Below are 16,413 nucleotides of genomic sequence, written 5' to 3'. Positions count from 1 at the left end.
AGTTTCATATCAAATATTAGGAAATATTTAAGAAATAGGAAGAAACTGAGACTCTGGACATGGTTTCAGTTACATAATCAGTGAGAAAAATTTCTATTACAGTGTTAAATTACAGAAAACTAAGTAGCGAAAAACTGAAGGCAGGCAAGGTCAAATTCTTACCATGGAAGACTTCAGTTAAGCCCAGTAACTTTTTACTGTTACTTTATTATGAGCAGTACAAAACCATGAAAAGCACTTTCCAGGCTTTATAGTTTTTGTAAGGCAACACATTTTTTTGAAAAATCATTGCTGTCAATAGTAAAAATAGGAGAAATACTGATGAGTTGCTCTGACAGTTAATACTGTCATTAGTACCATCATTTTATAAGACCTATCAATAAATCATTTACAAATACAATGAACAAATAGGCTAAACTCACCATCACAGCAGGGTTTTTCACAGTGATACATGGAGTAGTAGCTCGGAGGGCTCCACTAACACCATGGTAGTATTTAAAACAGATCTTTATTTCAGCTGAAAAGAAAACAAAAACCACATTAAACACTTCATGACTGACCCTAGGCAAAAGAGACAAAACAAAAGGATCCAGTATTCAGTGACCTGTCTTCAGAAATATTCTGACAGGAAATTAAAAATAGAGCTGCTGGTTATATCCTCATTGTGTGTTGGGTCCTTCTGTTATTTAACAGACAAAAATTATAACTTAGCTAATTCTGCACTTTGTATTTCTGCTACTATATCATCAGCCCTGGAAAAGGCATACTGGGACATTTGCCACTAGGATGATTTTGTTGGACTTTGGAAGAACATGACACACGTATCTGAAGGAAGCTGGAATCACTTTATATATCATAACACAGGAAAGGTAAATGTTGCACCAAGTTTCTGGTCCCACTGATTAAAGTTTTGTTTGCTAAACTGCATTTACTGCAAACAAAAGAGTATTATGTTTGACTGAAGCCTGACCTCCCCTGTAGTTCCTCTGCATTCTTCCAACCAAGCAGAACAGCTATAATTATGGCTGCCCTTGATCCTGTGGGATTTTCCCTATCTGGAACAATGTCTGTTTTCTTTCTCCATTGGGATAACTCTGTGTAAGGCTGATGAGGGTTTTACCTCTGGGTACAGAGATGGCCACAGGCAGACAGCAATGGCCAATGGCAGGCAGGAATTACAGCAGCCACTTCAGACAGAGGATGTGTATGAAAGTCTTGGCAGTTCAACTCCTCTGCTTGGTTTAACAATATGTCAGTAGTCCTGAAGTACCAAAATGTTGAGTTTTTTTATATATATATATATATATATATATATATATATATATAGTATAAGATTTTGAGACATATATGGCATGATTCCTTGAGGGTTGAGGTTATTTCATCACTGCAAGATAAAACTCCCATTTATCCCTATTCAGAAACCCACCCTGCAAGCCTGCTCAGCCAAAAAAGGATTATTTATTTTTAAATCTGCTGCAGTTACAGATCAACATTTATTTACTATCTTCCTCCCAGAACAAAGAGGAGACACCTCAGAACAACCCTTCAAAGGAAAGTGCCTGGCTGACAGTGCCTCCGGGGAATCAGGAGGTGGAGAAGATGCTGAGCCCACTTCCTCCTCCTCACAGATGAGTTCACACACACAGACCAAACATGCTCTATTTAACACAAGCTTTACAGCAAAATTCGAAATGCAGACAGGATTTCTAATCACCTACAAAGGTTTATGAGACCTAAAACTCATCAGGCAGGACTATCGGTTAGTTTCTTCCTGAGCTGAGCAATTCTGCTTACCTGCCAACAATGCTTATATCCAGGACACACAAGAATTTCTAGTTCACATAAAATCAGAGGTTCAGCACTTGCAAAATCTGGGAGGATTTATATCAAGTACTGGACGCTGCACATTGTAAAATGTACATACTAAGTAACAAGAACTCTAGCCTGAGCATCTCTTATTCACACTCGGAACATATTATGGCTACATGAGAGCATGGTTAAGACAATGTACTATTCCACCAAGACTTCCAATTTCCAGCTATCTTGCTTACTTACTTTTACTGCATTGCTTACTTTTATTGTAACCTAAGCTTAATTTTTCAGAGAGTTTCTGAAGTTGTTTATCCACTCTGTTGTGACTATCATCTCTCAATTCATCACTTGAACACAACCTAGCAATGAAAGGTTACCAGCTGCTGCTTCTGTCCACAGACAATCCATAAAGTGATGGTGGACAAATACTCTCACTACACTGACAGGTACATTTATCTAGAGGCTGAAATGCAATACTACAAGTTTTGCATCCTCATATTTCTTTCTTTCTCTCAATGACTTCTATAGGCATACAGTACTTTTCAATACCTGTATATGGCTGGTGATACTATAGTGCTTGATTCAAGAAATGGATCTGACAATCCCTTTCAGGTACAATAAATTTAAAAAAAAAATCCAACAAACAAAAGACCAAACTTCAGGACTTATTGCTGGAAATAATTAGAAAAAGCAGGGCACTTAAAGACATTTCATGGAGAATTCTTCTCCCACTTGGCAGCAGAAGCTCAGTTTGGGCTTTATACTGCACTGCAGCGACACATGCATTTAGAGAAATGGCAAATCTGCTGTTAGCACTGTGTCAGTGGGATTGATACAAGAGAAGCTGTGCTTGAAATTCAGCACGAAACTGAGATGTGCTACCTACCATATGCACACAGATGTTGTCAAAATGAACATGGGTTTGCAAGACTGGATCTTATACACAACAACAATACAAACACTTCACAGGATGAGAGACAACGAAGTGTTTCTTTTCTTGGCTAGTAATGCTAGAAACTGCAGTTAATGTTAACAGAAGAAATCTCAGAAGAACCCTGTAAGTTCAAAGCAGCTGAGGATGTAGCTTTTTGACATCTCTTGTGCTGTACTATCAGGAAAAAAAAAAAAGTCTTGATTAGAAGAGGTTTTTCCTGATGACTGAGGAATTTCTTACTTCTAGATATACTGTAAACAAGTATCTGTGGCTGTTCCTGATAGTTACAGGTGGTGTGCTGAGATGTGTTCTAAGGTCCCATAAACACACAAACTTCTTCAGCAAAAGTTCAATTATCTGCAAACAGGACTTCAATATTTTGAGAAATTAGTTCATTACCATCTTAACACACAGTTTTCCTTTGAACTATTCCACACCCAGAATGCACATTGGCATGTGTCACCTACAGAGTTTTCCCAGTTCCTTTAATTTCTCCTGCCATCTTGCTTTTATGTGTTGCCTTCAGGGGAAAATCTGCATTTCGCTTTTTTCTTTCCTACTTATTCTTCCTCAACTGGTTAATGAGATTGCTTTGCGTGGGATCCCTAATGAAAATGTTAAGAGCAGCAAACCCAGCAAAGGAAAGACATCTGTACCTGACCACAGGATCAGATTTGTTGCATCATTAAAGAAAATAGAATGTTTCAGAATACAAAAGAAGTTTCATTCATGGGAAAAATTAATGTATTTTTTATACTACACATGACCTCTTGACATTCCTCCAGACATCATACAGACTACAGTAAATTACTTCTTTAATTAAAAATAAGCCAAAAATTAAACTGGGGAATCTACAATTCCTTCAAAGTTATCACAGTTATAACAAGTGATATGTATGTTCATTAATCAGAAAATTGTGAAACCGTGATCACCTTCTTTTAAAGCTAATAGCTGTTACCATTTCATAACCACAGTCTTATAGCTCCAACATTTACACAAAAATGTTGGAATCAGTAAAGATTTCTGGGACTCAAACATTGGTATTTGAATTTCAAAAGAACACCTGCATGAAATTATAGTGCTGCTACCTCTATGGACCATATACTTTTTCCTCTTCAATAATAAAGGGATCAGCTTACACTAAATAACAGCTTGGGTTTAAAACAGCACTAATTCCCCAAAGTTCCTCATTAACCACTTTTTTACTGCCTTTAATACTTTGCCCTTGCCCATCAAAAGAATGCTTAATGAAAGAAAGATTTTAAGAATACATAAATACATGAGCATAATCCTTGGAGAATGCATTCTTGCCAGGAGACTAATAATGCAGGAAAGCAGGTGTGTTTGCTTAAGAACAGCTTGCTCCAGACAGACCCATTCAAACAAAACACCAATATTAGAGGTGCAATCATCCCAGACATATCTCCAAAATGAAGTCAAATCTGTGCAGGAATACAATAGTCTGTGGAGCAAAGCAGTGCTCCCAGTTCACTGTATGGAACCTGCACAGCAGCTAAAACTTCCTGGCCACTGCAGCTGAGTGCCCAGAAGGTACTTGGGCTGAATCCATGGCTCTCTGCAGACAGAAACATATGTCCTCCAACATTCACCAGGGAAAAAGCTGACAGCACAGTAACTCATTGGAAAAATATGAGAGCATGTCCTGAAAAACTTATTTAAGAAAACTAGAACAAATGAAGTCATTCACATTCACGCTTTACAAAGCTATAAAGGGAGATGCAATCCGTGCAAAAGCAACTGTGTTAAATCCTATTTTTTCCCATCTGAACCTGATAGACAACTGCAGAAATTTAGCAGTGTTCTGCATGTCCTGCCACTTTTCCATAGAGTGACAGTTCAGTGAACTCAACATTTCTGTTTGGACATTTAACATTCTCTTCTCTGCATCACTTTCAGCGTGTGCATTTCGGATTACCTCCTACTGGGCAGTAGCAAACACAGCAGCAGAACGCAAGGGCCAAAGCTGGCAGCCCCCAGGTACTTTCCCTCTCTCTCAGCAGGTGTATCATAACATTTATTTTACAGGAACATTAGGCAAACCACCTACAAAGTGACTTACAGAAAGCTTTTTAGCTAAAGTAAGATCAATAACAGAAAATGCTTATGTCCCAGTGGTCTTTCCATCTAACCTGCTTCAAAGGGAATGTGAACAAATGCATGTTCAGGTAACAGAGCCTCCCTATCCCTGCCAGCCCCCCTCACTTGCTGTCATCAAAGATTCTTATTTACAGCCATGAGCACTGACTACTATGCTCCTGTTTGGCAAAGCATTTAGTTATAATCTAACCTTTAAAACAAAACACTGGAATATTACGTGCTTAAGGAAGTCAACAAAGTCTGCCACAAATGCAAAAGTACAAGACTTGATCCTGTTTCAGTTACTTGTGATATTCAAAAATAGCTGTTAAGAGGCAACATAAAAAAACAGCAGAAGAATAACAAGTATTTCTAACTCCATGAATATGTCTATAAATAGAGTAGGGACAATAACCACGAGTCCCCAGACAGACCACTGAAAGGGCACTGGTTGCAGGGCACTGCACAGATGAATGTTCCAGGTTCAGAACAATTCCATGTGAGAAAGCCATGACCTTTACAGAATTTAACTGGTAAAACTGTAAATGGTAAAAATATAAAGACTGGATACAAGTAATGAATTCCATTCATAAGAACATTCATTAACAACTATGGTTATGGTTAAAACTATTACAAAAACTAAACTCTTTTCATACCTCTAGTTACAAGCAGCCCTTAAAAGCCAAAAGTATATAAAGATCAGTTATTAAACTGGTATTTTTTTTCCTTTGACATCTATCAGTTTTTGACAAAAAAGAGAGCTAGGAGTCTGGTTTGCTAGCTACACAGTAAGGCAATTTCAGTCCTAATATGCTATTTCTGCACAAGTTATAATTTCATGGAAATAGGGACTCAATACCAAGAACTGCACACAAAACCTCACTTTTAACATGACAGTAGTGCAACACAAACACATACATTACCATGTTTTCTGAATATATCTCATAATCTACTCATGCTTTTACTCGTGGGGGATGAACAGATCACGGGCTGCCCTGCTGAAAAGGACTTGGGGCAGCTGGTGGAGGAGAGGCTGGACATGACCCAGCAATAGGCATTCACAGCCCAGAAAGCCAAACGTGTCCTGGGCTGCATCCAAAGCCCCGTGGGCAGCAGGGCAAGGCAGGGGATTCTGCCCCTCTGCTCTGAGATCCACCTGGAACACTGCATCCAGCTCTGGGGGCCCCAGCACAGGAGGGACAGGGACCTGGTGGAGTGAGTCCAGAAGAGGCCACCAGGAGATTCAAGAAATGGAGAATCTCTCCTATGAACACAGGCTGAGAGAGCTGAGTTTGCCCAGCCTGGAGAAGAAAAGCTCCGAGGAGAACTCACTGCAGCCTTTCAGTACTTGAAGGGAGCTTATCAAAAAGATGGGGACCATTTTTTAACCAGGGACAGTGGGTCATAGTTTTAAACTAAAATAGGGTAGATTCAGATCAGATATAAGGATGAAACTTTATACAGTGAGGGTGGCGAAATGCTGGCACAGGTTGCCTGGAGAGGTGGTAGGTGCCCAGTCCCTGGAAGCACTCAGGATCAGGCTGGACAGGGCTCTAAGCAACCTGACCCATCGAAGATGTCCCTGCTCATTGCAGGGGGTTTGGACTAGAGACCTTTAAAAGTCCCTTCCAACTCCAACTGTTCTGTGATTCTATGCCACAAACGAGTTTTTTGTTCACTGCATCTGTGCAGTCACTGCATCCAAGCATCACAGTGTGGCACCAGAAGTAATTTAACCACAAACATCCCAGGGGGGATTTGGAAATGATTGATGTGACAAGACTGGCAGTCTCTGGATGAATCTCAACAGCTGCCACTATGGATTATTGCTCATGACATAAAGCCATAGCACTGGTAAAGACAATACATGCAAATCAATGTATTTCTATTTTACTGACAGTAATGAGTGTGACATCAAACAGTATAAATAACAACAAAAAACAGGTAAAGTAGGTGAAGATGCTTCTTGTGGACAGTGTACTTCAGCTCATGGGACCGAGACTGTAACTTATAAATACAAGGCCAATACAGTCTCAAAGCAGGCTCTCAGCCTAAGCCCAGACTAACAAATCAGGCAGGACCATGGTAGAGAATCAAGAGTGAGCACATGACCAGCCATAGTGCTGAACTGTGAGCACTCCCATTTTATCTACCAGAATATGTACAGCTTCTAACTGCTGGGCATGCTGCATATGGAAGTGTTTAAGCACCAGTTACCTGCTACATGGCAATGACTGTCCCATGCTGAATCTCCCTGCCATGGCATCTCCATCATGACCTGTCCTTCCCTGTACTGCAGAAACCTGACTTGGAAGCTGCAGATTATGAATGAGCAGCAGCTGTTACCAACTAGTCCCAAATAAAACTCAGGTTTCTTCTCACGTATTTTTTCTATCACCAGCCTTCCTACAGATCATTTCACTCCATTCTTCTGTTACCTCTGTTCTCCATATGGAATACCATCACCATCCACTCTGTTTCCAGCACAATGCCCCAAAGGGAACCCTTTCCATCTCAAGCTCACAGACTACTGTACCCAGAGAAATGCCATATGAAATAATTTCTGGGGCAACTGAAACCTCTCTTGCACCAGAGAGTAAAGGCCCTGATGTACTTAGGGACCTGAACAGCCTGACGCCATGCTAAATACCAGATGATCACACCAAATGTAAAAGCATTAAGCTGTGTTGCACTTTCCCACTACTGCCACCTGTTTAGAATAATACTCCTTGAACCTGTTCCCTTTTACAGGAGGATGAAAATCATAGAGCTGGATCTAGCAATCCTTCTGTAGTTTACACAGCAAAAAAAAACCTGATGCAGCCATGTGGTGAGTCATTGTTTTCCTTCACTCACATTTTAGCAAAGCCTCAGAGCAGGATGTTTGAAAGCCACCTCTGCTATGTGAGGAAACAGCATATCAGGCATATTGATCCTCAAACTCACCTTCTTGGATGTCTAAAATGACTGAGTTCCCTTTCATGCCTACAAGGCACTTTTGCTCCTTCCCCAGGGAAAAGCAAGAGGAACACCTGCCTCTGTACTGGCTGGCTCTGCAGTTCAGAGCCACTCACATCATCTTAAGGGCACTGGCTGTTTGTGACAGTGAGCTGGACTTGGCATTTTGCAAATATTTTCTTTCTCCTCTGCATAATATTTCCTCCCTCCCCTTCTTCAGCCACTCCCCTCAAAGGCTGCTTGTTTTTCTGGAATACATTAAGTTCATTTCTCTTTATTTCACTGTTGATTCCTTTGATTCTCCCTTCCAGTGCAGAGCCTACAGAATTTTTGTGCTGATTTTTGTCCAAGGCAAATAGAGTTTTCTTTGATCACCCTTCTTTTGCTAATTTTGGACGCTTTGAGGAGAATTAGCATCTGTTTTTAGTATGAAGAGGAGACTCTCCCCTCCCTTCTTTCCATAGGTTGCTTGATCTGAATGGTGTCGATGGCAAACTATGCCTTTACATGTTACCTTCTTGGAATAATAGGAGATATTGAATCCCTAGGAAGGGAGTTTTAAGAGGAATAAATTAAGTGATCTTAACACTGAATTACAAGACTGCAGACACACAGTAATGGGAAATTCAGAAAAATGTTTATCCAAGCCTACCTTTAAACATATGCATAAGTTTGAGAGAACTTAGTGAAACTATAAATAAATTTACAATTATGCTTATAGAAAAACAGCTTCCCAAATCAAGGCACATAATGTTTTCCTTAAAAGATAAAAATCTTTTTGCAGAAGGAGTCCAAGGCCTAACCCAGCTGATTCCCACTGATTAACATTAATGCAATTAAAATGGAAGTACTCCTTCTGTATGAGATTTGTTTGCATATGGCTCATTAGGAATGCTATAATTTTCTGCACTTTGCCCTCCAGAGATGTTACTGGTGAACAGATACATAATGTCCCTAGGCTTTGACACTATCAGAGAAAGTCCACATCCAGAGTTTTTGGTGTTAAGTGCATGCAGACTGAGCACAACTCATTAGCCAACATTAGTAACTTATATTCCTTTTCTTCCCAAAAAGACATGACAACTTTAGGCCAGATTTGAGTGTAATTCCTAAAGGATTATTGTAGTTGCTTGGCATAACTCTTTTAATGAGTGTCATCAGCTCTCATTGCCAGGGCAGGCCCAATGCTTCTTGGGCTTGCAGAAAACATTCCCTTCTCCTCCTTGAGTACAGGCAGAGCAGGGAACCTGCAAACATGTAGGTTTCACAGTATATAGGTGGCAGTTAAGTACTATCCCCCTCTACCTGGTACTGGTAAGGAATACTGTGTCTAGTTTTGGGTCCCTAGGCGCAAGAGCATGGAGAAAATGGAGAGTGAAGAACAGAGGGCTACAAAGCTGGTTGGGATGGATAAAATGTGATATAAGAGAAGAGGCTAAAGGATCTGGCCCTGTTTAGTCTGGTGAAGAGGAGGTTAAGGCAAGAAAAATGTTACTATCTCTACTCTTTCCAGTTCTATCAGAGATTTTAAAAGGAGAGATGGCCTCAAATGTAAGCAATAGACATTCATTTTGAATGTCACAGAAATCTTTTTTAGCTAGAACAATACTGCAGCACTACAACAAGTTACCTACGGCATCCACAAAATCTTTGTCCCTGAAAGCTTTCAAGAAGCTGTGCTGGTCCCAGTTGAGAGCAGACTGGATGCAACAAGTATTCCCATGCTGTGGCTCGTCTCCAACTGAGTTTAGGTTGATCCATTTACACATTTTGTTCATGCTAGTCCCCCTTATGGATCTGCTGCTTCAAAAATTCAAGGACATTGCTAATGGTCTGCTGAATGCCATTACTGTGAGGAGTAAATATGATAAACCCCATGTACCATGACCTGTATCTCATATACTCTGCCTCTCGGCAAAGGTATTTCTAAACATAAGAAACCCACAACTGGAGAGCTCTTTCCCAAATTTGGAAAACAATGGTGGATTAAAGCATCTAAAATATCTTAAATTTGATAATCTGGCACATGTTTACTGATAATGTCAGACTCTTCATTTGTCTCTCCCTCTTGCTATGACAGCGGCATCACGTGCAGTGCTACACTGAGAGACAAATCGTATCTGCAGCACAAGAGAAGGAGGAGGTTAACAGGGGAGCTGAGTGTGGATCTGTGGCTGCCACAGGCTGGGCAGTGACCTGTCTGCAGGGTGTGTAAGAGCCCCAACAGCACCGCTCTTCCCACAGCCAGCCTGCTGCTGCACCGCACTGATACGGCTGTACCTGCTGCCTTTGTCCCTGCTGGGATTTAGGGAGCTGAGGAATTGAAAAGTAAAAGAAAAGAGCAGCTGCTTGTAGTTGTTTCACCACCTGTAAGTTAAAAGGAAAAGCCTTGCTGAGCAAAGATGGACACAGATCTGTGGAGACCTCTCATTCGAAAAGTGGAATCAGAAATTCAGTAGTGCTTCAGCGCAGTTTTTGGCCTCTCACTCAAAACACAAGTGTCACTGGTGACGTATTTATCTACCATACTATGTGCTATAGCAACATATGTTCATAAACATTCATTTTTACAGTTCTCAGCTGCAGCACAATTGCTTGTCTCTCATTCACTGTATGGCAGCAGAGCTGTTTATTAGTGAAGCTCACCCTGACAGAAGAACACACATCCTGCACTTCCTTTCAGCTGACTGTGATGTGCAGTTACTTGCAAAGTGCTAAGTCAGCTGCAGCTGATTTTAAGTCCAAACTAGTAGTTCTTGAAGCATTAGTTTAGATTACTCACCTGAACTGGAAGTACTATTCAAGAGCCTCATCTCAATACACTGTGGAACAACACATAAACAGCTAAAAGGTTCAAACATCCCTGAAGTCACACTGCCCACGTCAGCAACAATACTGATGGAGATCATGTAAAAGAAAGATGAGGCAATGAACAGACATTTTAATCTGCTTTAATATACCAGTGTCTTTGGCACCAGGGATGTTTTTTATCTTTATTTTCTTGTCTTCAGTTCAATCATTGTAATGTAACGAACTCCTGAAATGGAATTTAATTTTATCTCATTTGGGCTCTTTTTTTTTGAGAAGTGTGTTGTGTAACACATAGGGTAACTTGGCAAGATTCAATGATGAGTTCTTAAATAGGAAGCTTTAATATTTATTTTCAGTACAGGGTATGCAACACCTCTTGAAATACATGTATTACTGTTCTATCAGTTAATTAGAATAAAAATTTCTGCCAAGATCTACAGTAAGCAGCACTGCAGTGCTTCACAGCAGAGAAGTAAAGAGTGGGAGTATTTTTATTTTTTTTTAACTTATGAAAGAGGATTCATTACTGTGAGGCTAAACAGGTGGTAGAGCAACGCAGAGCTCTTCTGGGACTGATTGCCACTTTGATGCTTGGCACATCAGAGCTTCCAGCAAACTCTGATACAATATCCTATGATTAGAACCTCAGTTTCTTTAGGGATCATATGCTTCATATGGTAGGATAGCATAGTTTCATCAAAAAGCAAAAAAAAAAAAAAAACAAACAAACAAACAACAAAAAAAAAAAACACGAGAAAAACAACAAAGGAAAAACCCAGCCCACAGCAGAGTAGCTCAGATTCCTATAAATCCTGGTTGTCTGAGGGAGTGGTGTAGCTCTTCAATTTGAAGCTTGACTACCAATAGTCCTTACACAGCTCAAATGAAGGCTTTTTATTTCAGTCATACAGAGACTCTCAGTATTTCCAAACTGTCCAGCAGATTTTCCAGCACATCAAATCCTGAGCTGAGAAATTCTGATGCAACCAAACAGGACATTGGCACTTCCTAGAGACAAATCCAACCTTCCCACCAATAAACATCAGCAAGTGCTGTTAACTTAATACCTTTTCCTTCCCACACACCTATCATTAATATCTGTCCAGCTGAAATTTGGAATTTCTGTGGGAAGGGACTTCATCTTTCAACATGCATATACTACATCACACCACACAAGGCAACTCCTTCCTCCCTTGAAGTGAAATGTGCTGTCCAAGAACATCACTAGAATACAAATGTACATCTAAGCTCAGCTCTGTTTTTATTATGTCCCGCACTGAAAAATGTTTCCCTTTAAAAGCAATACAGTCAATTTGTTTGCTTTATCAGAGGGACTGATGAAATGGATATCAAATGCCATCCTGCTGACCTGCCTTGTAATATGTATTGCATAAACAGGTACTCACATTCCATGAAGTAGGGGCCAGGTTCAATTCGCCATACAATTTGTCCTTTTTGCGTGCCAGTCACTCCCCGATTCTTGGAATCCCAAAAATTGGCTGGAGAGTTCTCATCTGAAGGAGGGAGACAAAAAATAATTTCAGCAAGTAGTATTTACAATAGAAGTTTTCTTGGCTTTCTGTTTCAAGAGGCCCAGATACAAAAAATTACTTGTATTAAATTAAAAAAATAAAGAAATGGAATTAACTGGCAAAAGATAAATAGCTTCTCTTGTACACTTGAGAGATCAATTTATGCAGAGTGAGCAGACAGACACACAGCCAAAGTAAATATATGGCTTTCTGTAAGAGGTGACCTGCCAAAGTACAGTATTAAATTCCAAAACTTCCCTAGTCCAATAGAGAGGCTATTGGGAGTGTACAGCTGATTGAAACTGCATCACAGAGTTACCACACCGTGTTATACACTGGTCCTGCTCCATGATGTGAAAATCTAGCATTCATTCCCTAGCCAGGAAACACAGAATTGCAACTAGGGGTATCCAGTTAGAGGCCCAAAGTGGAGAACTGTCAGTAAGCCAGAGCTAGAAAGGAGGGATTCAGCAAAATACATTCAGAGAAAACATTCAAAGCAAACAGAATCTGCAGAGCAGCTTAGCAATGTCAGTACTATCCCTTCTCAAATTAAGATTTTTTTTTTCCTAACGCAGGTCTTAGGGCCTTTTTATTTTCCAGCTTGTATTCAGACACCCAGAACACCACCTGAGTGAAAGAAAACCAGGGCAAGAAGCTGTTAGAAAGGGCACTAAGGTTAGTTCTGATGACAAGGACAAAGCTGATACAAATCCAACTTAACTCTTTTGTACAGGAAGTTCCTTGGAAGTACGCATTGTGACATTTTACCAGTGCATTTCAGCAGCTGTTTCTTAACTAGATTAGACAAGAACTACACCTAAGATGTCAAATACAACATACTAATTCTTTCTAGTGGTACTACATAGTCTATAATCTTACTTTTAAAAAAATCCTCTTTAATTATATACACCTGAGTGCATTCTACAAATTTAAAAAGACTTCACTAAGAACCGAGTCTACTGTGGCTTTGTTGTGAAGCTCATATCCATTCAAGGACACTCCTTTGCACTTTGGTAGGAACTCCCACCTAAGATTACAGAACTGCCACCTACATTTTAGATATCCATATACTATTTATGAAAGAATAATAAACAGCGCAGCTTTCTTACCTTTATCTTAAAAATATGAACTTGCACTAAAGCTCCTCTTTCTCCTTTTCATCCTGACGGCTCATCTAAGTGTAACCCCCCATGAACTATGATTAGAGCAGTCTGTACATCTCAGCCCACCAAACTGACACACAGAGCATTACCAGACACACACTGCACTTCTGTGGTTGTGCAGGAGAACTACAACACTGTCCAAAACTTAGAAAAACTCTGGAGAATCAAGAAGGGGCCATGGCAAAGCTACTGATATTGTTATGCCTCCAGCTATGGGTGATTTTGAGAATTTTTAGAAAGCTGAGGGAGGTCTCAACACCTCAATATCATGACAAGTTCAGGAGAGTTTCATAATGATCTCAAAGACAAGGAGAAGGGACAGGAGGGTACTCCTAACACTTGTCATGCCCACAGGCTTAACTTCTCATGCAGAATCAACATGATAGGACACAAACTGCATGCACCAGAAAGTCGGGCACCCAGGCAGTAAAATCTTAAGCTTCATGCATCTATTCTTCATTACAGTAAAAAGCTTTCAGAGTAAACAAAGCTGTATCTCACCCAAGTTTTGTTGGAGTTTTTTTTCGAAACCGTATAAAGAGGAACACTGAATGTACAGCCTGTAAATCATCCCACATCCCAGGACTTATAAAAAATCTCTATGTGGTTTGCAATGACACACTAACTAAAATAATACACTGTTGAGGAATTTATTTACTTTTTTATTGTGCCTTCCTATCCCAAGGCCCCCTGTTTTCTTCTGGAGAGAACACTGGGAAGCCATGAGATCCAGCTTAACTCCCAGCAACACTACATTAGTGACTGTCTGGTCCACCATACAAACTTAAATATCCAAAATATCACTACCAAAAGTGAGCAGATCCTTTAAAAATTCCAGTTATCTGAAACACAGAGTTTTACACTGTTCAGCATTCTTATTTCATCTAGGTAAATGAAGATGTATTCCTGACAGTAAACAGCTCACCAAACATGCTCTAGCTCTGAATTTCTGTATTTCATCAATCGGAGAAGAGTCTGCTCATGATTCTAAGCAGAAGGATGGATACTTAGTGTATTATGACCATAACCATGAGGTATTTTATTCTTATCTTGTTCAACAAATGAACAAAGCCTGAAGCAATGAAATATGCCTTTATTGGTGAGATTTCCAACAATAAGGCACAAACAACCGTTCTTTGTTTTTTAAATCAGTCACACACCAAAGTCAATGGCAATTTTTACAGTGATATTAGTGAGCTTCAGAAAACATCCTCCATGAACTGAGTCTAAAATTCTGAGCTGGTAGTTACAAGAATGCAGAACACCTTCTTTCACTTTATTTAATAAAATCCCACATTTACGGAAGTGCCTGGATTTTCAGCCCTTTCATGAAGGAACGGACTCCTTTGCAGCAATGAAGACTAAATCATTGATACTCTGCCCATAGGCATGCTGCCACTGCAACAGAAGGTGGTGGAGACAAAGGGATGGAAAATGCTAACAGACCACTGCCTGTCAGCAATCTATTCAAATTACAGAATTTTTTTTGGTCAGCTTTGACATACTTCTGAAACAGATGGGTTTTTTTCTACTTTTATGATGTTATTCACATAGGAGAGAAATAACATTACTAATGCATATGGAAAAATAACTTCAAACATCAGTTCATGGATTTTAAAAAGAAACATTGAACAGGAAAAAAAACTGCATGGCATGAAAGCAGTGAAGTACACAATAATGATAAATTATTGACCAAAAAAAGTCAGTTTTTAGGAGCACAAAGAGCAACATCACAATTCAGTCCCTCATTTCTCATCCCCCAAACATACATGCACACACACACTCTCTCTCTCTCCGTATATATATTCCATAGGGAACTTCGATTCTAAGCAGTTCTAGTCTCCTTTTAGCATAAATTGTTGCTGTTTGTGAAACTGGCGGCTGTTCCAGAATCTGGGCCAAAGAGTAGATATAAATATCCCTTCCCAGAACATAAAATATGCAACAAAATACTGTCTTACTGCATCACTATCTTTTCCGGTGGGGCTACACTTCTGAAAGAAATAAAACAATGCAAGATGCACAGTTTCTCTCTACCTTCAGTAATTCTTAGACATAAAATACTAAAGAACAGATCTTCATAGAGCTGCAACCCCTGTACAAATCAGAATATCTGAGATAATGTTATTAACAACAAAAAGCGGGCAATAATAAATGTATCACTGTGTGGAACTTTACTCTGAGTAATGCTCCTTGAAATCACTGCAAAGCAAAAACATTTTGAAAAACAATGTTTCCTTTATTCAATGACTAACAATCAGCCAAACCTGGCATTAAGAAAAGTTGCACTGACACACTGTTGGCTCTTCCTCAACTTGTCCTCCAAGACCTCCAGGTCATCTTCTACAAAGCTGATTTGCAGACAGCTGACCCCCAGCCTGTCCCAATGTCAGGGGTTACTCCTGTTTGCCCATTTCTCCAGCCTATCTGGCTGCACAATCATGTTTTATCATCTGCTACTCCCAGTTCTGCACAAGGATGTTATGGACTGTTGGAAGCCATGCTAAGCCAGTATCTGACATCAGGGGCCAGGAGGCTTCTGAGGAGTTCACATTTTGCTCTTTGTGTCTTAGGAAAAAAGGATAAACTACCTGAAATCCATCAGGTCACAGAGTCATCTTGCAGAGATTAAAGCAACAAATAAATAAATAAATAAGATACAGTCTTTCACAAGACAGAAAAAGAGGAACTGCTAGCGATTAATGATCTGAAACAAGCCTTAGGTGCACAGACCAGTCATAGGCAAACCACCACTGTGACTCCTCTGGTCACAGTTGCTGTTGTCACTCGTGTTAGGTTTTGTGATAAAACGGTCACTTCCATCAACACAAATTACTTCTATACTTCACAATACCAAAACACTACAGAAGTCACAAATTCCGGGTGTGGAAACATGACTGATTTAATTTTTTTTCTTGTGCAAAAAGCAAAGGTCGCTATAGCAATCTAAGAGGTTCAAACTTTTGCATTCTGATCTCTTAAACACATTTATAAAGATGTTCATACCAGAGCAAAGGTGAGGCTAATAGATTCTGGCTGTCAGCTTTAATTATCTATAACTTAACCATTTTCATCTTTCACTACCATATATGGCTACGCTAAC

General features: G+C 39.8%; 1 protein-coding gene across 1 annotated transcript in view; it reads right to left on the bottom strand.

The window, feature by feature from the left end:
• Positions 1-16,413, bottom strand: part of HECW2 (HECT, C2 and WW domain containing E3 ubiquitin protein ligase 2) — a 92,378-nt gene that overhangs the window by 53,953 nt on the left and 22,012 nt on the right. The window contains exons 2-3 of the mRNA XM_062506594.1: positions 12,019-12,126; positions 423-517 (exon numbers count right to left, since the gene is read on the bottom strand). Of these exons, the coding sequence (XP_062362578.1) occupies positions 423-517; positions 12,019-12,126 (203 nt within the window). The remainder of the gene's footprint in view (positions 1-422; positions 518-12,018; positions 12,127-16,413) is intronic.

This window comes from Cinclus cinclus, chromosome 21, assembly GCF_963662255.1.
Source record: "Cinclus cinclus chromosome 21, bCinCin1.1, whole genome shotgun sequence".
Lineage (NCBI taxonomy): Eukaryota > Metazoa > Chordata > Aves > Passeriformes > Cinclidae > Cinclus > Cinclus cinclus.
Note: the sequence above shows the minus strand (reverse complement) of the source record. Positions and strands in the feature narration are given on the sequence as shown.